This window comes from Kogia breviceps, chromosome 4, assembly GCF_026419965.1.
Source record: "Kogia breviceps isolate mKogBre1 chromosome 4, mKogBre1 haplotype 1, whole genome shotgun sequence".
Classification (NCBI taxonomy): Eukaryota; Metazoa; Chordata; class Mammalia; order Artiodactyla; family Physeteridae; genus Kogia; species Kogia breviceps.
The window spans coordinates 31,089,174-31,113,342 of record NC_081313.1 but is presented as its reverse complement, the minus strand read 5'-3'; the positions used below and the strand labels follow the sequence as shown (position 1 = coordinate 31,113,342).

The following is a 24,169-nucleotide window of genomic DNA, read 5'->3' as shown; positions in this document are numbered from 1 at the left end:
TGCTAATGTATGGTTTGAAGAACGCTACTTCACCTCTCTGAGTCTCAGCATCCTTGTCAGGAAGGAAAATGAGGTCACAGTATAGTTGTAAAGATGAAATGGAAGAACAAATGTAAAGCATGAGGGAGAGTGCCAGGCAGGTAACAGACTCTCAGTAAGTGACAGCTACTCATCACGGGATGACAAATAAGTTTCTAGGTGTTGCACCCAGCAGGCATTTACTAAATAGGAGTTACAAACACCACCTCCTCCTCCACCACCATTATAGCTACAGTATTCTGGGCATTGCTGCTGCTAACTCCTAGTAGAACAATTAGAAAGGCTCTAGCCTGTAGAATAATTGTAGTAGAATGGAGAAGGAGGCAGGGAGTGAAAGAAAAGAAAGCAGAACATGCCTAAGGCAGAGAAATTCACCCCAAGAGACCTTGACAGGAAACAGTAAAGAAATAGATTGAAGAGCCAGCAACTGGTTAGTGGAAGGACAGGATGCCAGCTGGGGAAGAAAAATAAACACCTCACACCGTTTGAATATACATTTCCAATTACATCGTCTTCTTCTGCATTGTGTCTTCAGGGAGTTGAGAAGATACAAATGTGTCATATTTATTTATAAAGCTTTATTGGAATTTCAAAAAAAATCATAATTGTATTTTTTGGAGAAAAGAAGGGGAAAAAACAGCTGTAAGAGAGCTGTTTTCTCACAGGATAAATGGGGTGGGCTGAGTCCAGCATGGAAGCTGCCTTTCTGGAAGCTTTCCTCATATGGCTGCCTTTCTGGAGATACACATGCACGTGATGGGTTTATGGCCACGAAAGACGTTCTAAATTCCAAAGGACTATACAAACATTAGTTTTCATTGTTGTTGCTATTATTATTATTATTATTATACATTCATCAGCACATATACACACCAAATTAGAAATCTTTCCGAATATCAATGAAATGCTAACCAGGGATGCGTTTTTAGGAGGCTTCCAGGATGGAGCTACTCACCGTGGTCAGGGTATCCAGGCCAAGTGGCACACCGTGGGACCGCTCCTGCAGGGATTTATCAACGCCGACCTCAGAGTAAAAGACCTGGAAAAGATGCAGACATCCGGGTGAGAGCCGGGCCAGCACTTCTCCACCAGACCAAGGGCCCGTGGTTCGAACTGTACTCACAACCACAGCGGGTCCTGAGGTGTGCTGCCTCACCTCTCTCACACTAGTGCCTTGTCAGCAAACATCAGACATACCTGGCCAGGGTTGCAAACTCCTAAGCCTGCAGAGACCCAGAGGAAGACACGGAGTAAAGTGGAATGGAGAGGGCTGGACCCGTTTCTTAGTATTTTCCCCGAAACCATGATTCTCTCAGGTAATCTTTCATTTTCCCACTTTTGATTCTACCTGAGTCTAGAAATCCATTTCTCTACTTTAAGATGACAACAGGACAAGGGTCATGATACATGGCTTCTCTCCCTTGGTGAAGGGGAGACAGGAGGGAATGGTGGGTCTGGGGTCTTATGGGGGGTTTACAACCCGGTGGGCAGCTCAGCTCCAGCGGGCTTGGCGCCCCATAAGAAGGTCAGCCTGGGGTGGCCAGCTCTCTGGATAGTCCCAGAGATTTCAGCCTTTCAAGTATTTATCTGAAATCTCCTAACTTTTTTTTTTTTTTGAATTTTGGAATTTTATTTTATTTATTTTTGTATACAGCAGGTTCTTACTAGGTATCCATTTTATACATATTAGTGGATACATGTCAATCCCAATCCTAACTTCTAAAAGTTGACTCATGTTTAAAAACACTGTTCAAAGAAAACATTTTGGTAAACTGAAAAAGGGTCAGTTTGTCAACTCTCGGAGGTAGGAATGCATTCTCTGTTCCCTTCTCCACTTTGCCTGTCCACCGGGTCACTTTCATCCAGATTTTACATTATTTTGTCCTATTGACAAAATAGGACAGTGACTCCCTATTATTTCGCATGATTTTGCTTTAGTCTCCAAATTTAACTGTGGGCAGGTGGAGATCAGGAAGCATGTCTTCTACTGAGTTTATATTTTCCCATCCCTGAACAGGGCAAGGACCCATGGAGCCAGCTGACTTTCAGGGCACTTACAAATGACCTTAAAGGGAAACATCTCCTCTGGTTTCACGGAGGGAGGACGAAGCCCCACACGGGAAGGCTGGTATCAGGAGGGCGTATACAGGAGAAGCAAAGATGGGAAGGAGGCACAGTTACCCCAACACACCCACTACCCGTGCCCAGGTACTCACAGTATACCCCATGATGGGGCTCCCAGGATGCCTTGGCATCTTCCACTGGATGCTGAGAGCTGTACAGTTCAGTGCCTCCAGCATGATATCAAGAGGCGGCCCCACCTTGCCTGCCACAAAACAAAAGAGATGGTGTTAAAGCTCCACGCATCCCACCTTGAGTCCACTTAACACGAGATATGAGTGTGCGCTTACAGACGGAGAGCATACTTAAAGATGATTTCACAGGCCAGAAATGCAGACATCTCTCCAGGATGCCACACCTGTGGCAGCTGACTTCACCAGACCTCTACTGACCCCTCCCAAGCCGGCAATGGGAAGGAAATCAGCCCAGCTATCGCCCACAGTCCCTTCTGTAGCTCCTCATACCTCAAGGACCAGCAAAGAGAGATTCAGGGCAGCACAGACCAAGGCGCTTGGAATGTGTTAAAGCAAGATAGTGAATTGGTTTTGGTTTACTCAGTAACATATATGTTTTATAGATATGTTATACAGATTCTGTTTATATAGCTCGTACATTCTTATTGCTGAATATTTCAAAAATGTGGTTTAGTATAAAATGGGGTTAGGAAATTTCAAACGTTTTACTGTATTCTTACCTTAAATAATTTTATGGTTATAAGCAAATTGTATGTTTATAAAACAACATACGCAGATTTCAAAATTTAGAAAACAAAAACAAAAAATTCCATCATTCAGAAGTGAGTCCTGCCAACATTTTTATATAGTATACCTCCTTTTGGTTACATGGAATTTTTTGAAATATATATATATACACACACACACACACACACATACACACATATGTATATTTTTATTTATATAATGTATATATAATTTTAATTGTATTCATTATATATAATATTCATATATATTCATTATATATTCAATATGTATTCATATATATTCTTATTTGACTTAGTATACATAGTGTATATATATATAAATATTAATATATATAAACTGATAGTATATATTTACTAATCAAAATAATTATTTTTATTTTTAATGGCTATTAGCTCTTCCATATAATGCATGTGCCATAATTTATAGTGTATCTCATTCCACTATTGTTAGACACAATTTATTTGTGATATTTTGCTATTTTAAATAATGCTCCATGAGGGCAGCCACTAGGTATGTCCTGTTCAGAGCACAGAGACTGATAAATGGAAGAGCTCAAGAAACATTCCTTTAGTGAACAAGTGTTCTTCAGTTTGATTTTCCACTTACTAAGATGTCCTGATGATCTTTCTTTTTAGTGACTGTGTATAATTCTCCAACATATCAGTTGGGATACTTTGTTTGCAATTCACAGAGATCTAATGTGTCTATTTACTGGGCTACTGCTGGGGCCTTCCACCACCAATATTTTCAATAACAAAATCGAAGGCCTTTCTGGTGGACAGAGGTAACAGAGTAACAGAGGTTCAGTGTCATCAATTGGCAATAACTGCCATAGACACCTACCGCTGCCACTCACGGATTGGATCTTCAACTATTCTCTGGCTCTGCCTTGGTTCAAGATTTAAAGTCCCATCTGATTGGCCAAACTTGTGTCATGTGACCAATACGTCATGTGACCAAAGGATCAGAGAGGAAAGATCAGTTTTTTCTGGTTTCCAAACTGGAAATGGATAGGATGAATGGAGTCCTGGAAATTGTTCTTCCACCAAGCCTATCCACTGTACAGGAGTTTCCCAAAGGAGGACAGGATCATAGGAAAAGAGTAATGGGTGGTGGGATGGCCAAATACTCTGCTACGCAGAGCATGCACGGACATTAACTGTTACTCCAGTAATTGACATTTAGGTTGTTTCCAAAATTCCACTGTTAAAAATAAGGCTGAAAAGAACATCTGTGTGTGTGCCTTTTCATGCACAAAAGTCCAAGCATTTCTAGCATGGATATCTATTAAAAATTATGAGTATGTGCATCTTAATTTTTAATCGCTACTGACATATTGCTCTCCAAAAAGGATTTAATAAATGAATCTTGAAGTACATTCAATTTTTTCATTTGGGTAAATTCTCCAAGCAGAATTTTTGCGTCTAAGATAGAATTTCTCAACCTCCACTCTACTGACAGTTCGGGCTGTATATTTTTTCGTGCGGGCTGTCCTGTGTGTTGTAGGATGATGTTGAGATGCATCCCTGGTCTCTGCCCACTAGATACTAGTAGCACCCACCAACTGTAGTTGTGGAAACCAAAAACATCTCCAGACATTGTCAAATGCCCCATGGCAGGCAAAACTGACTCCGGCTGAAAACTGTTGATCCAGAGAATGAATGTGTTAAAGATTTTTATAAATGTAACCAAACTTACATCTAGAAAATTAACCAATTTAGAAGCTTATGGAGGTGTATGAGAATGCCCAGTATAAGGAACACATCTTCACCAGATCTGAGTATTACTTTAAAATCGTTGCTACTCTGATAAAAAAGAAAGAGGAATATTTTAATATCTTCTTTGGCTATTTTTCTTCCTCCCTTCATGCGTTTTGTACATTTTTCAATTGGGTTATTTTCTTTTTTTCCCACTGATTTAAAAGAGCTCTTAATATGTTAAAAGATCTGAGTCATTTACCTATACTTTTTCCTGTGTAGTTTTACATTTGGGTCCAGCTGCATAATTATTTATTACTGGGGGCAGTTTTATTGCTGAGTTGAGGTCTATGCTATCAAAATCTCAAAGGAAGCTGGGAATGGGGGAAAAGATAGTGGAAATGATTTACAGAACCCTCACAGACCACAGAATAACCAGTAAGCACAATCTCATCCTAGGTCCTAGGAATAGCACTACTCTCTTCATTTTGGGAAAAATTACAACTTATCAAGTTGGGCTACTTGGGTCAGTGAGAGGGAAACAAGTCCTTGTATCCCTTGTGGATCTGTTCAGTACAGAAAACAGAAAACTCTCTAGATATTTTAAGCAGAAACGTGGTTATAAAATTGGTGGAAAGACTAGGGGACTGGAATTCAGGAGTCTCCATTAGCTCTATTTTATAAATATGTAAATAAATAGGTGAGAAAGAGAGAGAGAGAGATAATAGGTAGATAGATGGTAACTAGCTAATTCGCTATTGCAGTGATTCAAAACCAAGAAACCCCAGCCTTCACACTCGATCCTGCCATTCCTACCATTACAATTGCCTCCAGACACACACGAGAGTGGTGGTGAACCTTGGAATGACGAGTTGTCATGTTTTGATGGCCTTGCTTGGCAGGAGAAACAGCAGCCGGAAAGTGGTCTTCCTCCCATTCCTGCCTCCTGTAAGTCCTAAGAGTGAGTCTAATTGGTGGGACCTAATTTACATCCAGAATACTGACTGCAAGGCAGTCTGGGAAATGTTTTTATTTCTCCAGCCTTTGCACTACAGTAATGACACCTAGAAGGAGGGTAAAATGGATGTTGTTGAACAAGCCAATCCACAGTATCCATGACATGCTGGTACCATGAAAAGCCTGAATTCTAGTATACTATCCCCTTTACATTCATATTCTCTAAGAAAGTACTCAAATCAAGCCCTGCTGGAACACAGCTAGATATGACTTCTTTTTTTTTTTTTTTTTTTTTTTTTGCGGGCCTCTCACTGTTGTGGCCTCTCCCATTGCGGAGCACAGGCTCCGGACGCTCAGGCTCAGCGGCCATGGCTCACGTGCCCAGCCGCTCAGCGGCATGTGGGATCCTCCCGGACCGGGGCACGAACCCGTGTCCCCTGCATCGGCAGGCGGACTCTCAACAACTGCGCCACCAGGGAAGCCCATGACTTCTATTTTTATTGGCACATTCTTTCATCTATTCAATCTTTCACACACCTAACATATATTTATCGAGCTCCTATATGTATCAGGCACTGGCTTAGTCGGCGAGGCTACCTTAATAATGAAGAGACACAGAGGACCACCAACAAGTTAGCAGGGCATTACAATGGGGTGTGAGGAACACAGAGAGAAGGATGGAGCACGTTGGTGGCACATAGCAAGGATACACCTGACTCCACCTGGCATAATAAGAATGCGACAGAGCGGGGATGGAGAAGTGGCCCAAGCAAAGGGAGCGGTATACACTCTTCCTCCAAGAGTCGGGAAAGCACCACATAACAGAGCGCCATGGTTGAGTACATGTGGGTGGGGTGACGCATGCGAGTCATGAAAGCCCCCAGGATTCTGCCGTGGGCAGCGCGGGGGAGGGGTGCGTGTCATCCTCTCATCTAGGATCACAAAGGCAGCTTTGACTGCTGCTGATGTAGGAGGTGTGGTCGTCAGCAGCTGGTAAGTGAGAGGTAGCCAGGTCAGACGTTTGGGCCAAACACCAAAACTACCTCCGATGAATCAAATGCTTAAAGATGGGAAATCAAACGATGGAAAAGAATTGAATTTTAAAATCAGATACTTTTTTTTTGAAGATAAACCTTTCTCAGCTTAAAAGTGCTAAAGAAAATAAATCAAAAGGGATGGATCCACGTCATAAAACTTCATTATGCTCTTCAAAGATTACAAAAGAAAAAATAAAAACAGCAGATCAAAAGGTAAATAATTGCAGCAAAATGCAGGCCAAGGGATCCTTTGATTATAAAACTCATACACACTGAGAAAAAACATATTCAGGCCCTAATAAATAAAATATGAAGAGACGACTCCCATAAGAGAAAATACAGCTGATAAATACACATGGCAAAATATTCAGATTTGCTAGTTATCAAATAAATACAACTTCTTAAAATTGAGATGTCATTTTCACGTATTAGCCAAAAATGTTTAAGTGATAGTAACTAATGCTGACAAGAGTACATAAATGTGCTAGTCTCAAAAAATTACTTATGGCAGAGTAAATGAGCGCAGGCATTTTGGATGACAATTTGGCAAAATGCAGTAATATCCAGAGCCACAAGTATGTTCCTTCCCTTGGACTCTCAGAGGTGGGATTACAGTCTGTCGTGAGGAAAGAATCTTAAAAGAAGAGAAGGCTGCTCGCGTGAAGATGCCCTTCGGAGGATCACTTGTGATATGGAAAGACCATAAACAATCTAAATATTTAGAAACAGGGCAAAAGTCAAGTCAATAATAGTACATTACCAAGATGGACTGTTACACAAACATCAAAAATGAGATTTGACTAAACACGTTACGGTTTCTTAGGATCTGGAACAGGGAAAGGACATAGTGGGAAAATGAGTGAAAACCAAATAGTCAGTAGTTTATTTGATAATATTGTACTATTACTAGTTAGTACTAGCACTAGTTAATTTTTTAGATTCGACAAATGTACCACAGTCATATAATATGTTAACATGAGGAGAAACTGGGTAAAAGACAGGAATTCTATTATTTTTGCAACTCTCTATAAATCTAAATTAATTTCAAAATTAAAAGTTTATTTTAAGAATGAGGCTTGTATCACTCTGTAGCAACAATTAGGGTGTAGTGTTAAATAAAAAGTATACCCAATTACCATCAATACCATTATTAGAGTCGTACGAAATACTCATTTGTAAAATAACTGGAAGGCAAGAGAAAAGGCTAATTGTTACATTAAGGTAGTTGAGATTAAGGATGATTTTTTTTTTTTTTTTTTTTTTTTTTTTGGTACATGGACCTCTCACTGTTGTGGCCTCTCCCGTTGCGGAGCACAGGCTCCGGACGCGCAGGCTCAGCGGCCATGGCTCACGGGCCCAGCCGCTCCGCGGCATGTGGGATCCTCCCGGACCAGGGCACGAACCCGTGTCCCCTGCATCGGCAGGCGGACTCCCAACCACTGCGCCACCAGGGAAGCCCAAGGATGATTTTTTTTTCCTGTTTTCTTCTATTTAGTAAGCTTTACAGAATGCTATTATATTGTTTTTCATAATTTGAAAAAATTACCTGGAAAAGTATTTTTATAGTCAAAGACCAAATGTTGCATGGGCGCCAGTATGACCAGGCTCCTTCAGAACTAAAGGAAATCTACAAAATAACACTTCATGAAGAGTTTGTACTAGTTTATACCAGTCGGTTTAGGGGAGGCTGCATTGTCTCATGTTTGTTGTCTGTCTCTCAATCTAACAGTAAGGTTAAAACTAGTTTGTAATTAATGAAGCAGATTTACTAGCTCTTAACCAGAGGTAATGTACCTGCATAAAATAATATGCCCGTATCACAAGTCAACTATCACAGTAAAATGAAGGTGTCCAGGAAAGAGGTTATTGCTGCTGAAAACAATGCCACACAGATCTGTCAATCAACAGTGACTGAAGCACTAATGGGGGACGTGATATTATAAAGGACACAGAACAGGCACTCTCTTGCTCCGCCCTACTTTGGTGGCTGGCCATAATCTGGAACAGTATTTCCCCCAATTTTTTGCTCCCTATGCTCTCAATTCTCAGACAGTTCTGATTCTAAATGACATCTCACAATTATGTTCCTTTGGATGTAACTGTGTCCAAGGAGCCATCAACACGGAGCCTCACGGGACATGAAGGCCTAGAGGATGGCCCAGCCAGATCTCACAATGGGTAGGGGAGGAGAGATGGGGTCATGACCATGGTCCTGGCCTCACATCTTCATGAAGAATCTAAACAAGAGCTGGTGGGAAAGCCAGTGCTCTGAGCATGCTGCCTTTACAGTATATTCATTCAGGTGTCCTTGAACGCTGATTGGAAGATTTTCTTTTCCCTTTCTCAAAATAATTAACATGTAATGCTATCATTATTATTATTTGAATTTTCAAATCTTTTTTAAAAAGAATTAAAATAGGACAAAACTTTTGCAAACCATATATTTGATAAGAGGTTAATATCCAAAGTATATAAGGAATTCATACAACTCAATAGCAAAAAAACAAAAAATATGATTAAAAAATGGATAAAGGGGCTTCCCTGGTGGCGCAGTGGTTGAGAGTCCGCCTGCCGATGCAGGGGATACGGGTTCGTGCCCCGGTTCGGGAAGATCCCACATGCCGCGGAGCGGCTGGGCCCGTGAGCCATGGCCGCTGAGCCTGCGCGTCCGGAGCCTGTGCTCCACAACGGGAGAGGCCACAACAGTGAGAGGCTCGCATACCACACACAAAAAAAATGGACAAAGAACATGAATAGACATCTTTCCAAAGAAGATGTACAAATAAATAGCCAACAGATACATGAAAAGGTGCTCAACATCACAAATCAGGGAAATGCAAATCAAAACCACAAGGAACTATCACCTCACATCTGCAAGAATGGCTATTACCAAAAAGACAAGAAATAACAAGGATTGGCAAAGGTGTGGAGAAAAGGGAACCTTTGTGCACTGTTGGTGGGAATGTTAATTGGTACAGCCACTATGGAGAACAGTCTGGAGGTTACTCAAATAATTAAAAATAGAGCTACTATGTGATCCAGCTATCCCCCTTCTGGGCAGTTACCTTTATCTGAAGGAAATGAAAACAGGATTTCAAAGAGATATCTGTACTCCCATGTTCACTGCAGCACTATTAATAGCCAAGACGTGGAAACAACTAAGTGTCCACTGATGGATGAATAAAGAATATGTGATAGATATAGATATAGATATATACACACATACATACAATGGAATATTATTCAACCATAAAAAAGGAAATCCTTCCATTTGTGATGACATGGGTGAAACTTAAGGGCATTATACTAAGTGAAATAAGTCAGACAGAGAAAAGCAAATACCATATTATATCACTTATATGTGAAATACAAAAAAAGCCAAACATAATAAAAACAGAGAGTAGATTTGTGGTTGCCAGGGGTGGGAGAAGGTGAAAAGGTAGGGGGTGGGCAGGGAGAGTGGGTGAAAGTGGTCAAAGCATACAAAGTTTCAGTTATAAATTGAATAAGTAAGTTCTGGAGATCTAGGGTACAGCAAGATGACTATAGTTAATGGTACTTGAAAGTTGCTCAGACAGTAAATTTTAAATGTTCTCACCACACACACACAAAAATGCTAACTATGTGAGTGACGGATGTGTCAACTAACCTTACTGTGGTCATCATTACTCTCTCTATGTAACAAATCACCACATTGTACACCTTAAACTTACACAATGTTATATGTCAATCATATCTCAGTAAAGCTGGAAATAAATAAATAAATAAATAAATGTATGTATGTATGTTGGGGGATGGGATAAAATATAGCTGAAACGCCATTCTCCATTCCCTCTTCCAGAGGTAACAACCATTTGGTGTTACATGTCCTATCCCCATGTGAGTTTGTGTACTCTGATTTTATCTGCACATTTCTTACTTAATATTTCTACTGGAAATAAGCTAATTGTCCACTGGTAAAGGAAGGGATAAACTGGTTTATTCATACCATGTATCAGTATCTTTTCTACTTGAACGTTTATTCCTTTAAAAAGAAAAAGAGATCTGAGAAAAAAGAGAGAGAGAATGAGAGAGAGAGAGAGAAGAAAACTTTTGTGTATTTTAAAGCTCTATTCAAGTATTAGCCAGTTCTGATCTTCCCCTCACTGCTGGCTTAGCAACCATCATTCTCTGGTTTCTAAATACACTGCCACTTGTCCATGGGCATTTCAGTTTCCAAAATTTCATCACTGCCATCTGCTGATCCTTTTGTCCTGCTGGTTAAGGCTCTCTGCCCCAGCTGACAAGCATTTTAGTGGGGTTTTTTAGGGACCAGTAGTAAATACGCTTGTTCAACGCACCACGTGTCACCAGAAATCAACCGATCCTCATAAGAGTATGGGATAGAGGAAGGAGACATTATTCCTGCTTTACAGATGAAGAAACTGAGGTCTAGAGTCTACTGATGTAAGATCTTATCAACGGGGCAGGAGATAGAGACAGGGAGTTGCAACAAAGAAGAGATGATCTTCTTCTCTCAACCCCTTAAAGTTTGTGCTCTTGGTGATTCCGCCGAACGTCCTCTTCTCGGCTCCACTACACTCTCTTCCTGGGTGCCCGCATCCCTGCCAGTCATTACCACACATATGCTGGTGGGCTCCCCCCTCCTCCCCCGTCCATTTCCCCAGCCCAGCCCTCTCTTCCAGAGGGCAGGTCTATGTACCCAACTGCCAAGTGGACCCAGATGTCACACGGGCCTCTCAAATTCTACAGGTCAAAAGTGAATTCGTCATCTTTCTCTTTAACCTGCGCCCCTCCAGTAATCCCTGTTCTGGTAAATGATATCATCATCCACCATGACGTCCAGAAGTCACCCTCGGCATCAAATTGATCACATGGAGTCCATCCTCTCCCACTCATGGAGGCCTCAGAATCCTCCTCAACCCAGTGCCTGGAAAAGCACCACCAACTGGTCAGAGCTGTGCTCGCAATGGAACTTATTTGCCATTTGTCAAGACTTCCCCCAAGGTTTCTCTGGCCTTTCCAGATTCTAAGGGAGATAGTTTCCCTCCCACGGTTCCCTCGGCCTGCGCCCTCCTTGGAAGAATGTGTGTTAGTAAACTAAATGGAACTTTTTTCGGCAAAGCAGTTGAAGGCCATAGGATTGGTGACTAAATCGTATGAGTAGGTGGGGCGTGTGAAGGGCCATCTGGTTGGAAGGAAGCATCAGAGGCCTTGACTTACGGCATATTTGCATCGCGAGCACAGCATTTTTCTCTTTGTGTGTTTGTCTGGGGTGTCCTTGAAGGAAAGGCAGGTCTCCAGCTGTATTTGTATACAGGCCGTCTGAAGCTGTATTTGCAGGGCAAGCACAATATTTATACAGTCACTGTATGATCATTGGAGTATCCATAGAGCGGGCAAGCTGAAGTCAGGAGCAAACCACCCGGTAGGGCCCTTCTGAGTTGGAGATAGATTCCAGACAGGTGGTGGCAGACCTGGAAAGGCCAGAGAAACAAGCTGGGAAGTCTTGAGGCTTGGCCTGGTATCAGCTTTGGAGATCAAGAGACATCGGAGTGTAGTCCCAACCCGAATGAACCAAGCAAACTATTTCTCTCAATCTCTTCCAGCTAAGGAATGAAAGATTAGGAGTGAAACTAAAGAGACTTTCCTCACACCTCTACAACCTCTGAGTCATCAGAAGAAGTCCAGTCGTTTGACAGGGCAAGTTGAGCCCAAGTTACTCTCTCTAAAACCTCTTAAGGAAGCAAAAAAATGTTGCTCAATAGTATAACACTGAGGTCTTCTGGGATTTTATCTATTATGATATAAAAATGTAGTAGTGCTTTCCTCAACATTAAAAAAAAAATCAAAGTGGTAGGCCACTTACATGTGGACTAAACAAGATTTCAGCAGTTAAATACAAAAATAACTCATATTTAAGCAACTATGGTTAGAATGTTGGATTATATATTATACAATAAAAAACTAGTTTTGAAGAACTGTAGCATTTAAAACTAGTATAATGCATTTATACAATCTATCCTGAAGCTGTGTTCTTATAAGCTAAAAGCCATACTTAAGAGAACAATAAATAAAACGTGCATTTCTTTGCCATGAGGGAGCTGTATTCTTGGGCTTTCTTCTTTGGAGGGCTTTCAAAACCGTGTTTTTGCATTAGAAACTTCTGAACGATTAAATCAATTTCTTATGGTAATTTTATTTCATAAAATACTTCAACTTCCTGTGTAAAATTCATCTCTGATTCAATTAGTTTTGCAATCCAATTCATAAAAACACTCCAAAATGCCAACAAAAATGTTATCTGTGACAGAAATACATTGCTCGCCTTCTAGTTATTTGATTTTCATGGAATGAACAGTTATATTCACTGATGCAATGGAAAATGCCCAGACTAACTAAAAATAATCAGGAAATTCTGAATAGGAAAAAACCCTTATTTCCATCTTTTTGAAGCTTGCTCCAACTAATATTACTAAAGCAGCACTATGAATATGTAACCAGAATCTGCCACTAGAGCCACTTTCAAGGTAATGCCTTCAAGGCAGTAGTAAAAATGTGGGTTTAAGACACAGAACAGTATTTGTTCTAGTTACCTAGGGATTCAGGAAATTCTCAGACACTGAGGAACAGCATGAAATGTCTTCCAGAGCCCTCCGGCTTCTTTTAGGGGAGGGGGGGGGTTATGGTTCACATCACAATCACGCCTCCCTCTGAAATCCACCGTTCCAGCATGTAATTCCACAATCCACCACTCCAGAGTACAATTCCAGGGAGTAATGCATCTTTCCAGAATGTAATCCATCCTTGCGCAGTGCCTCGATTTACTCGTCTGCTATCCAATGGGCTGGATTCTATGATTTCTAACGTCCCTCCTACTCTGAATAGCACATGGGGAAGCATCCACAGAACACTAAAGGTGACAGGGAAGAGAATCACTCAGAGTGGTTCCTGGCACAGTTAGACCCAGACAAACGTGGGCCCTGATTTAGAAGAACCAGTTTGGATCCTCCTTTGGCCACACCATGCCCCTTGGCTGCAGTGTGTGTCCAGGCCAGGAGGACATGCCTAGAAGAGCCTGGGGCCCCTCCGCTTGTGGACCACTCCCTGAGCACACAAGACCCTGGGTTCCCTGCCCGGATGGTCCTGAGCCTGCGTCCTGGTCCTCGGCGGCCTCTTCCCTGGGTCTGTCCTTCTGAGGCGGACCCGTGCTGCCGGTGTGTGCACCCTCAGTGATGCGGTGGCCGGTGGGTCGCTGTTTGCCAGGACGGGCAGTGGACGGAGCTGGGTTGTTGGTTGCGGCGTCCACGTGTGTGCACAGGCGCACCCTCCAGGGAGGGACGGAGCAAGAAGAGCAGCAGACCGGGCCTCAGGGACCAGTCCTGTCCACGCTGCCTCCTTCAAAGTGGAAATTCAGGGAGTCTGAGAAATCTAAATTTGAACCTGGTCTTCCAGGTCATTATGAAAGCATATTTGTCAAGGCAGAAGGAGAGAAAATCTTGCATCTAACTGTTTATTTTCTGAATGAATTGTTCAGTTTTTACAGGTGGCGTGTAGGTGTCCATTTGAACTCTTGCTCTGGATGCACTAGCATTAGGGGCAGGCACAGTTCGAGCATCACGCAGCTTCATAAACTGGGCTCAGCTGGGTTGTGAGGGGGTCTTGCAGAGGAGTCCTTCCGGCCCAGCGGTGGACTTCCGGCAAAGGGAAATCTAGCTGAGAGCCTCTAACAGCAGTTCCTGTTAAGAGTCAGCAAGAAATGGAGAAGGATGCCGGAGACAGCGGTAGCACCAGAGAGCTGGCAACCTTCTGGAGTAACAATTAGACGATGGACTTCTAGGCCCCTCTCTCCCCTAACTCCAGGTGTGTTAGAGAGGGTTAAGGCCAAAACCAGCTTTCTAGTGCCGACTGGGCGCGACCACACCGTGTGATTCTTTGCTTTCCCTGGTGCAGGCTGACTCTGACCACATCCGAAAAAGCAAGCAGGAAGGCCGAGTCTCCACTCGCCAGCCTCCTGTTGCCACACACACTGGTACACTCATGCGCGCACAGGCAGACACGTACACACATGTGCATCCTCCCCACCCCAGGCAGAAATCATTTAAATCATTTTACAATGATGCATTATTAACAATGATTAAATGCTCAGATCATTTAACACGGGAGAGGGACAAAGAGACTTAGACTGCGAAACTTGACAAAAGCATCTGGACAAGAGTATAGAGCAGAAGATACCCTCCGATTTTTTTTTTTTTTTTTTTTTTTTGCGGTATGCGGGCCTCTCACTGTTGTGGCCTCTCCCGTTGCGGAGCACAGGCTCCGGACGCGCAGGCCTAGCGGCCATGGCTCACGGGCTTAGTTGCTCCGCGGCATGTGGGATCTTCCCGGACCGGGGCACGAACCCGTGTCTCCTGCATCGGCAGGCGGATTCTCAACCACTGCGCCACCAGGGAAGCCCGATACCCTCCGATTTTAATGACGGGGAAATTAAAACTCAGAGCAGCTAAGCGCCGTGTGAGATCTCAGCAGCTAGTGAAAAATGGACACTAAAGCCTTGATTTGTTCAGTCCCTAGCCAGCAGCTTTGGAGCTTCTGGCATGTACCTCCAAATTTCACGAAGCTGTAGAGGCTTTCAGCTGGACGCTGGCCTCCTCTCAGGTTGTACCAGTAACTCTCAACCCTTTTTGTTGCTTCAACGTAATCACATTCCCCTTAGAGGACATCTCAATGGTGGTAGTTTAGGGACGATGCCCATACGGGGTATTTCAAAATCTCTAAATGTCTGGGTCAAGGACACTGATGCACAGAGTCCGAAGAAGCTCCCCAGGTGGTCCTGATGTACACCTGCCCCTGGCTGAGCCCTAGTGTGAGTCCCATTCTTCCAGGTGGTCTCATCCATTCCCACGGTATCTCCAAGCACCTGCCCAGTGTATCTTTTCAAGTAAGCCCTGCATATCTATCTAAGCATCTCAGCCTTGATGGCTCACAGACACCTCAAACTCCAAATGTTCTAGATTAAAACCATCTTCAGTCTCCAAATCTCCTCTCCCATGTTCCCCACAGTCCCAAAATCTGGGAGCATCTTTAACTCTCCCCTCTCTCTTATGTTCCAGATACAGCACCACCCACCATGCTGCCCTCAATAGCCCACAGAATGTAAGCTCCATGAGGGCCAGGCCTTTTGTGGTCATCCTTTATCCTTGGCACCTATAGTAGTCTCTAGAACATAATAGGCATTACAGAAATATTTGCTGTCTGACTGACTAAATGACTGGCTGAATAAACCCACATCTTCCTTCTAGTGCTATTGCCATGACCTTAGTTCAGCCTCCTATCAAACTGTACTAACATCCCCAAATTAGCCACAAACCTGAACTTGCTCTCCCAGATACCCAAATTACCACAAGGACTGCTAGAAAAAAGAAATCATGGTGGCAAGAATGGGTCACCTCTCCATCACTAGATCTCTGGTTGAGACCAGAGGCCATTTGCTCCAGGTCAGAGACCCACTGAGACCTGTGGGTCATTCCCAATCTGAGGTCTAAAGAGATAGACCTCAGATTGAGATACAGATACCCTTAAGCAGCAGGGGTCTGCTGCAGGAAACATGGTCATCTTTCCAAAGAGGGCATGGAAGTGAAACAGGAGGGAAGGGGGCAGGGCACAACCTCTAAAAGAATGACATAGCCATAGGACATGAAAAAACTGGTTAGAATCAACTAGGCTCAAGATGGCAGAAGGTTCAACCTTCAGTAGACCTTAAGCCTCATTATATGCTCATCGTAATACATTAGCATCTAAATGACACACCCATAGGCACCATGACAGTTCCAAGGGCCACCACACAAGGTCAGAAAGTGGGTGGTGGCCCAATTCCTGGAAATCTCACCCCTACGGCAAAACAGTTGGAATAATCCTCCTACTCACTAGCCTATGAAATTACGCAGCCCATAAAAACTAACCACCCTGGGGGACCTTCAAGATGGCAGAGGAGTAAGATGTGGAGATCACCTTTGTCCCAACAAATACATCAGAAATACATCTACACGTGTAACAACTCATACAGAACACCTACTGAATGCTAGCAGAAGACCTCAGACTTACCAAAAGGCAAGAAACTCCCTACGTACCTGGCCATGTGGCTGACAGGGTCTTGGTGCTCCAGCCAGGTGTCAGGCCTGAGCTTCTGAGGTGGGAGAGCCAAGTTCAGGACATTGGTCCACCAGAGACCTCCCAGCCCCATGTAATATCAAATGGCGAAAGCTCTCCCAGAGATCTCCATCTCAACACTAAGACCCAGCTCCACTCAACGACCAGCAGGCCACAGTGCTTGACGCCCTATACCAAACAACTAGCAAGACAGGAACACAACACCACCCATTAGCACAGAGGCAGCCTAAAATCATAATAAGTTCACAGACACCCCAAAACACACCACTGGACACAGTCCTTCCCACCAGAAAGACAAGATCCAGCCTCATCCACCAGAACACAGGCACAAGTTACCTCCTCTAGGAAGTCTACACAACCCAGCTTTCCAACAAAGGCTAAAGGAACTTCTCAAGGCAGGAAACACAAGAGAAGGAAAAGACCTACAAAAACAAACCCAAAACAATTAAGAAAATGGTAATAGGAACATACATATCGATAATTACTTACCTTAAATGTAAGTGGATTAAATGCTCCAACCAAAAGACATAGACTGGCTGAATGGATACAAAAACAAGACCCATATATGTGTGTTTGCAAGAGACCCACTTCAAACCTAAGAACACATACAGACTGAAAGTGAGGGGATGGAAAAAGATATTCCATGCAAATGGAAATCAAAAGAAAGCTGGAGTAGCAATTCTCATATCAGGCAAAATAGACTTTAAAACAGTGACTATTACAAGAGAAAAAGAAGGACACTGCATAATGATCAAGGGATCAATCCAAGAAGAAGATACAACAATTGTAGACATTTATGCACCCAACATAGGCAAATGCTCAATACATAAGGCAAATGCTAACAGCCATAAAAGGGGAAATTGACAGTAACAAAATCATAGTAGGGGACTTTAACACCCCACTTTCACCAATGGACAGATCATCCAAAATGAAAATAAATAAGGAAACACAAGCTTTAAATGATACATTAAACAAGATGTGCTTAATTGATATTTATAGGACATTCCATCCAAAAACAACAGAAGACACTTTCTTCTCAAGTGCTCATGAAACATTCTCCAGGATAGACCATATCTTGGGTCACAAATCAAGCCTTGGGAAATTTAAGAAAATTGAAATCACATTAAGTATCTTTTCTGACCATAACACTATGAGACTAGATGTCAATTACAGGAAAAAATCTGTAAAAAATACAAACACATATAGGTTAAACAATACACTACTAACTAACCAAGAGATAACTGAAGAAATCAAAGAGGAAATTTAAAAATACCTAGAAACAAATTACAATTAAAACATGACGGCCCAAAACCTACGGGATGCAGCAAAAGCAGTTCTAAGAGGGAAGTTTATAGCAATACAATCTTACCTCAAGAAACAAGAAATATCTCAAATAAACAATCTAAATTTACACCTAAAGCAATTAGAGAAAGAAGAACAAAAAACCCCCAAAGTTAGCAGAAGGAAAGAAATCATAAAGATAAGATCAGAAAAAAAATGAAAAAGGAGATCGGTTCAAGATGGCAGAGTAGAAGGACCTGCTCTCACTCCCTCTTGTGAGAGCACTGGAATCACAACTAACTGCTGAACAATCATCGAGAGGAACACACTGGAACTCACCAAAAAAGAAACCCCACATTCAAAGACAAAGGAGAAGCCACAATGAGATGATAGAAGGGGTGCAATCACAATAAAATCAAATCTGATAACTGCTGGGTGGGTGACTCACAAACTGGAGAACAATTATACCACAGAAGTCCACCCACTGGAGTGAAGGTTCTGAGCCCCAGATCAGGCTTCCCAACATGGGGGTCTGGCAATGGGAGGAGGAATTCCTAGAGAATCAGACTTTGAAGGCTAGTGGGATTTGACTGCAGGACTTCGACAGGACTGGGAGAAACAAAGACTCCACTCTTGGAGGACACACACAAGGTAGTGTGCACATCGGGATCCAGGGGAAGGAGCAGTGACCCCATAGGAAACTGAACCAGACCTACATGCTAGTGTTGGTGGGTCTCCTTCAGAGGCAGGGCGCGTGGCTGTGTCTCACTGTGAGGACAAGGACACTGGCAGCAGAAGTTCTGGGAAGTACTCCTTGGTGTGAGCCCTACCACAGTCTGCCATTAGCAGCACCAAAGAGCCCAGGAAGGCTCAGTGTGGGGTCGCCTGAGGCCAAACAACCAACAGGGAGGGAACCCAGGCCCAGCCATAAGCAGACAAGCAGATTAAAGTTTTACTGAGCTCTGCCCACCAGAACAAAACCCAGCTCTACCCACCACCAGTCCCTACCATCAGGAAACTCGAACAAGCCTCTTAGATAGCCTCATCCACCAGAGGGAAGACAGCAGAAACAAGAAGAATTACAATCCTGCAGCCTGTGGAACAAAAGGCACATTCAGAGATAGGTAGACAAGATGAAAAGGCAGAGGGCTATGTACCAGATGAAGGAACAAGATAAAACCCCAGAAAAACAACTAAATGAAGTGGAGATAGGCAAGCTTCCACAAAAAGAATTCAGAATAATGATGGTAAAGATGATCCAGGACCTTGGAAAAAGAATGGAGGCAAAGATTGAGAGGATGCAAGAAATGTTTAACAAAGACCTAGAAGAATTAAAGAACAAGCAAACAGAGATAAACAATACAATAACTGAAATGAAAAATACACTAGAAGGAATCAATAGCAGAATAACTGAGGCAGAAGAACGGATAAGTGACCTGGAAGACAGAATGGTGGAATTCACTGCCGCAGAACAGAATAAACAAAAAAGAATGAAAAGAAGTGAAGACAGCCTAAGAGACCTCTGGGACAATATTAAACGCAAGAACATTCATATAATAGGGGTCCCAGAAGGCAAAGAGAGAAGGGACCTGAGGAAATATTTGAAGAGATTATAGTCGAAAACTTCCCTAACATGGGAAAGGAAATAGCCACTCAAGTCCAGGAAGTGCAGAGAATCCCAGGCAGGATAAACACAAGGAGAAACATGCCGAGACACACAGTAATCAAACTGACAAAAATTAAAGACAAAGAAAAATTATTGAAAGCAACAAGGGAAAAACAAAAAATAGCATACAAGGGAAATCTCATAAGGTTAACAGCTGATTTCTCAGCAGAAAATCTACAAGCACGAAGGGAGTGGCATGATATATTTAAAGGGATGAAAGGGAAGAACCTACAACCAAGATTATGCTACCCCGCAAGGATCTCATTCAGATTCAAAGGAGAAATCAAAAGCTTTACAGACAAGCAAAAGCTAAGAGAATTCAGCACCACCAAACCAGCTCTACAACAAATGCTCAAGGAACTTCTTTAAGTGGGAAACACAAGAGAAGAAAAGGACCTACAAAAACAAACCCAAAACAATTAAGAAAATGGCAATAGGAACATACATATGAATAATTACCTTAAACATGAATGGATTAAATGCTCCAACCAAGAGACACAGGCTTGCTGAATGGATACAAAAACGAGACCCATATACATGCTGTCTACAAGAGACCCATTTCAGACCTAGGGACACATACAGACTGAAAGTGAGGGGATGGAAAAAGATATTCCATGCAAAAGGAGATCAAAAGGAAGCTGGAGTAGCAATATTCATATCAGATAAAATAGACTTTAAAGAATGTTACAAGAGACAAGTAAGGACACTACATATGATCAAGGGATCAATCCAAGAAGAAGATATAACAATTATAAAAATATATGCACCCAATATAGGAGGACCTCAATACATAAGGCAACTGCTAACAGCTATAAAAGAGGAAATCAACAGTAACACAATAACAGTGGGGGACTTTAGCACCTCACTTACACCAATGGACAGATCATCCAGACAGAATATTAATAAGGAAACAGAAGCTTTAAATGACACAATAGACCAGATAGATTTAATTGATATTTATAGGACATTCCACCACAAAACAGCAGATTACACTTTCTTCTCAAGTGCCCATGGAACATTCTTCAAGATAGATCACATCTTGGGTCACAAACCAAGCCTCCGTAAATTTAAGAAAATTGAAATCATATCAAGCATCTTTTCTGACCACAACGTGATGATATTAGAAATCACTTACAGGGAAAAAAAACGTAAAAAACACAAACACATGGAGGCTAAACAATACGTTACTAAATGACCAAGAGATCACTGAAGAAATCAAAGAGAAAATCAAAAAATACCTAGAGACAAATGACAATGAAAACATGATGACCCAAACCCTATGGGACACAGCAAAAGCAGTTCTAAGAGGGAAGTTTATAGCAAAACAAGCCTACCTCAAGAAACAAGAGGGCTTCCCCCGTGGCACAGTGGTTGAGAGTCTGCCTGCCGATGCAGGGGACATGGGTTCATGCCCTGGTCCGGGAAGTTCCCACATGCCACGGAGAGGCTAGGCCCGTAAGCCACAGCCACTGAGCCTGTGTGTCCGGAGCCTGTGCTCCGCAACGGTAGAGGCCACAACAGTGAGAGGCCCACATACCACAAAAAAAAAAAAAGAAAGAAAAAAGAAACAAGAAAAATCTCAAATAAACAATCTAACCTTACACCTAAAGGAACTAGAGAAAGAAGAACAAACAAAACTCAACATTAGCAGAAGGAAAGAAATAAAGATCAGAGCAGAAATAAATGAAATAGAAACAAAGAAAACAATAGCAAAGACCAATTAAACTAAAAGCTGGCTCTTTGAGAAGATAAACAAAATTGATAAACCATTAGCCAGACTCATCAAGAAAAAGAGGGAGAAGACTCAAATCAATAAAATTAGAAATGAAAAAGGAGAAGTTACAACAGACACCACAGAAATACAAAGCATCCTAAGAGATTACTACAAGCAACTCTATGGCAATAAAATAGACAACCTGGAAGAAATGGACAAATTCTTAGAAAGGTATAATCTTCCAAGACTGAACCAGGAAGAAATAGAAAATATGAACAGACCAATCACAAGTAATGAAATTGAAACTGTGATTAAAATCTTCCAACAAACAAAAGTCCAGGACCAGATGGCTTCACAGGTGAATTCTATCAAACATTTAGAGAAGAGCTAACACCATCCTTCTCAAACTCTTCCAAAAAATGTCAGAGGGAGGAACACTCCCAAACTCATTCTACGAGGCCACCATCACCCTGATAGCAAAACCAGACAAAGATAATACAAAAAAAGAAAGTTATAGGCCAATATCACTGATGAACAGAGATGAAAAAAATCCTCAACAAAATACTAGCAAACAGAATCCAACAACACATTAAAAGGATCATACACCATGATCAAGTGGGATTTATCCCAGGGATGCAAGGATTCTTCAATATACTCAAATCAATCAATGTGATACACCATATTAACAAAGTGAAGAAGAAAAACCATATGATCATCTCAATAGATGCAGAAAAATCTTTTGACAAAATTCAACACCCATTTACTATAAAAATTCTTCAGAAAGTTGGCACAGAAGGAACCTACCTCAACATAATAAAGGCCATATATGACAACCCACAGCAAACATCATGCTCAATGGTGAAAAACTGAAAGCATTTTCTCTAAGATCAGGAACAAGACAAGGATGTCCACTCTCACCACTATTATTCAGCATAGTTTTGGAAGTTCTAGCCATGGCAATCAGAGAAGAAAAAGAAAAAAAAGGAATCCAAATTGGAAAAGAAGAAGTAACACTGTCACTATTTGCAGATGACATGATACTATACATACAAAATCCTAAAGATGCCACCAGAAAATTACTAGAGCTAATCAATGAATTTGGTAAAGTTGCAGGATACAAAATTAATACACAGAAATCTCTTGCATCCCTATATACTAATGATGAAAAATCTGAAAGAGAAATTAAGGAAATGCTCCCATTTACCACTGCAACAAAAAGAATAAAATAGCTAGGAATAAACCTACCTAAGGAGACAAAACACCAGTATGCAGAAAACTATAAGACACTGAGGAAAGACATTAAAGATGATATCAACAGATGGAGAGATATACCATGTTCTTAGATTGGAAGAATCAATATTGTGAAAATGACTATACTACCCAAAGCAATCTACAGATTCAGTGCAATCCCTATCAAACTACGAATGGCATTTTTCACAGAACTAGAACAAAAAATTTCACAATTTGTATGGAAACACAATAGACCCTGAATAGCTAAAGCAATTTTGAGAATGAAAAACGGAGTTGGAGGAATCAGGCTCCCTGACTTCAGACTCTACTACAAAGCTACAGTAATCAAGACAGTATGGTACTGGCACAAAAACAGAAATATAGATCAATGGAACAGGATAGAATGCCTAGAGATAAACCCATGCACATATGGTCACCTTATCTTTGATAAAGGAGGCAAAAATATACAAAATATACAATGGAGAAAAGACAGCCTCTTCAATAAGTGGTGCTGGGAAAACTGGACAGCTACATGTAAAAGTATGAGTTTAGAACACTCCCTAAAACCATACACAAAAATAAATTCAAAATGGATTAAAGACCTAAATGTAAGGCCAGACACTATAAAACTCTTAGAAGAAAACATAGGCAGAACACTCTAGGACATAAATCACAGAAAGATCCTTTTTGGCCCACCTCCTTGAGAAATGGAAATAAAAACAAAAATAAACAAATGGGACCTAATGAAACTTAAAACCTTTTGCACAGCAAAGGAAACTATAAACAAGATGAAAGACAACCCTGAGAATGGGAAAAATGTTAGCAAACGAAGCAACTGACAAAGATTAATCTCCAAAATTTACATGCAACTCATGCAGTTCAATATCAAAAAGAAACAAACAACGCAATCCAAAAATGGGTAGAAGACCTAAATAGACATTTCTCCAAAGAAGACATACGGACTGCTAACAAACACAGGAAAGGATGCTCAACATCACTAATCATTAGAGAAATGCAAAACAAAAGTACAATGAGGTATCATCTCACACCGGTCAGAATGGCCATCATCAAAAAATCTACAAACAATAAATGCTGGAGAGGGTGTGGAGAGAAAGGAACCCTCTTGCACTGTTGGTGGGAGTGTAAATTGATTATAGCCACTATGGATAACTGTATGGAGGTTCCTTTAAAAACTAAAAATAGAACTACCATACCACTCTGCAATCGCACTACTGGGCATATACCCTGAGAAAACCATAATTCAAAAGGAGTCATGTACCACAATGTTCATTGCAGCACTATTTACAGTAGCCAGGACATGGAAGCAACCTAAGTGTCCATCAACAGATGAATGGATAAAGAAGATGTGGCACATATATACAATGGGATATTACTCAGCCATAAAGAGAAACGAAATTGAGTTATTTGTAGTGAGGTGGATGGACCTAGAGTCTGTCATACAGGGTGAAGTAAGTCAGAAGGAGAAAAACAAATACTGTATGCTAACACATATATATGGAATCTAAAAAAAAAAA

At 41.6% G+C, this 24,169-nt stretch overlaps 1 protein-coding gene across 1 annotated transcript in view; it reads right to left on the bottom strand.

The window, feature by feature from the left end:
• The window catches only part of EGFLAM (EGF like, fibronectin type III and laminin G domains), a 173,034-nt gene that overhangs the window by 122,128 nt on the left and 26,737 nt on the right, over positions 1-24,169 (bottom strand). Inside the window, exons 2-3 of the mRNA XM_059060251.2 lie at positions 2,256-2,365; positions 995-1,078 (exon numbers count right to left, since the gene is read on the bottom strand). Coding sequence (XP_058916234.1) covers positions 995-1,078; positions 2,256-2,365 — 194 coding nt within the window. The remainder of the gene's footprint in view (positions 1-994; positions 1,079-2,255; positions 2,366-24,169) is intronic.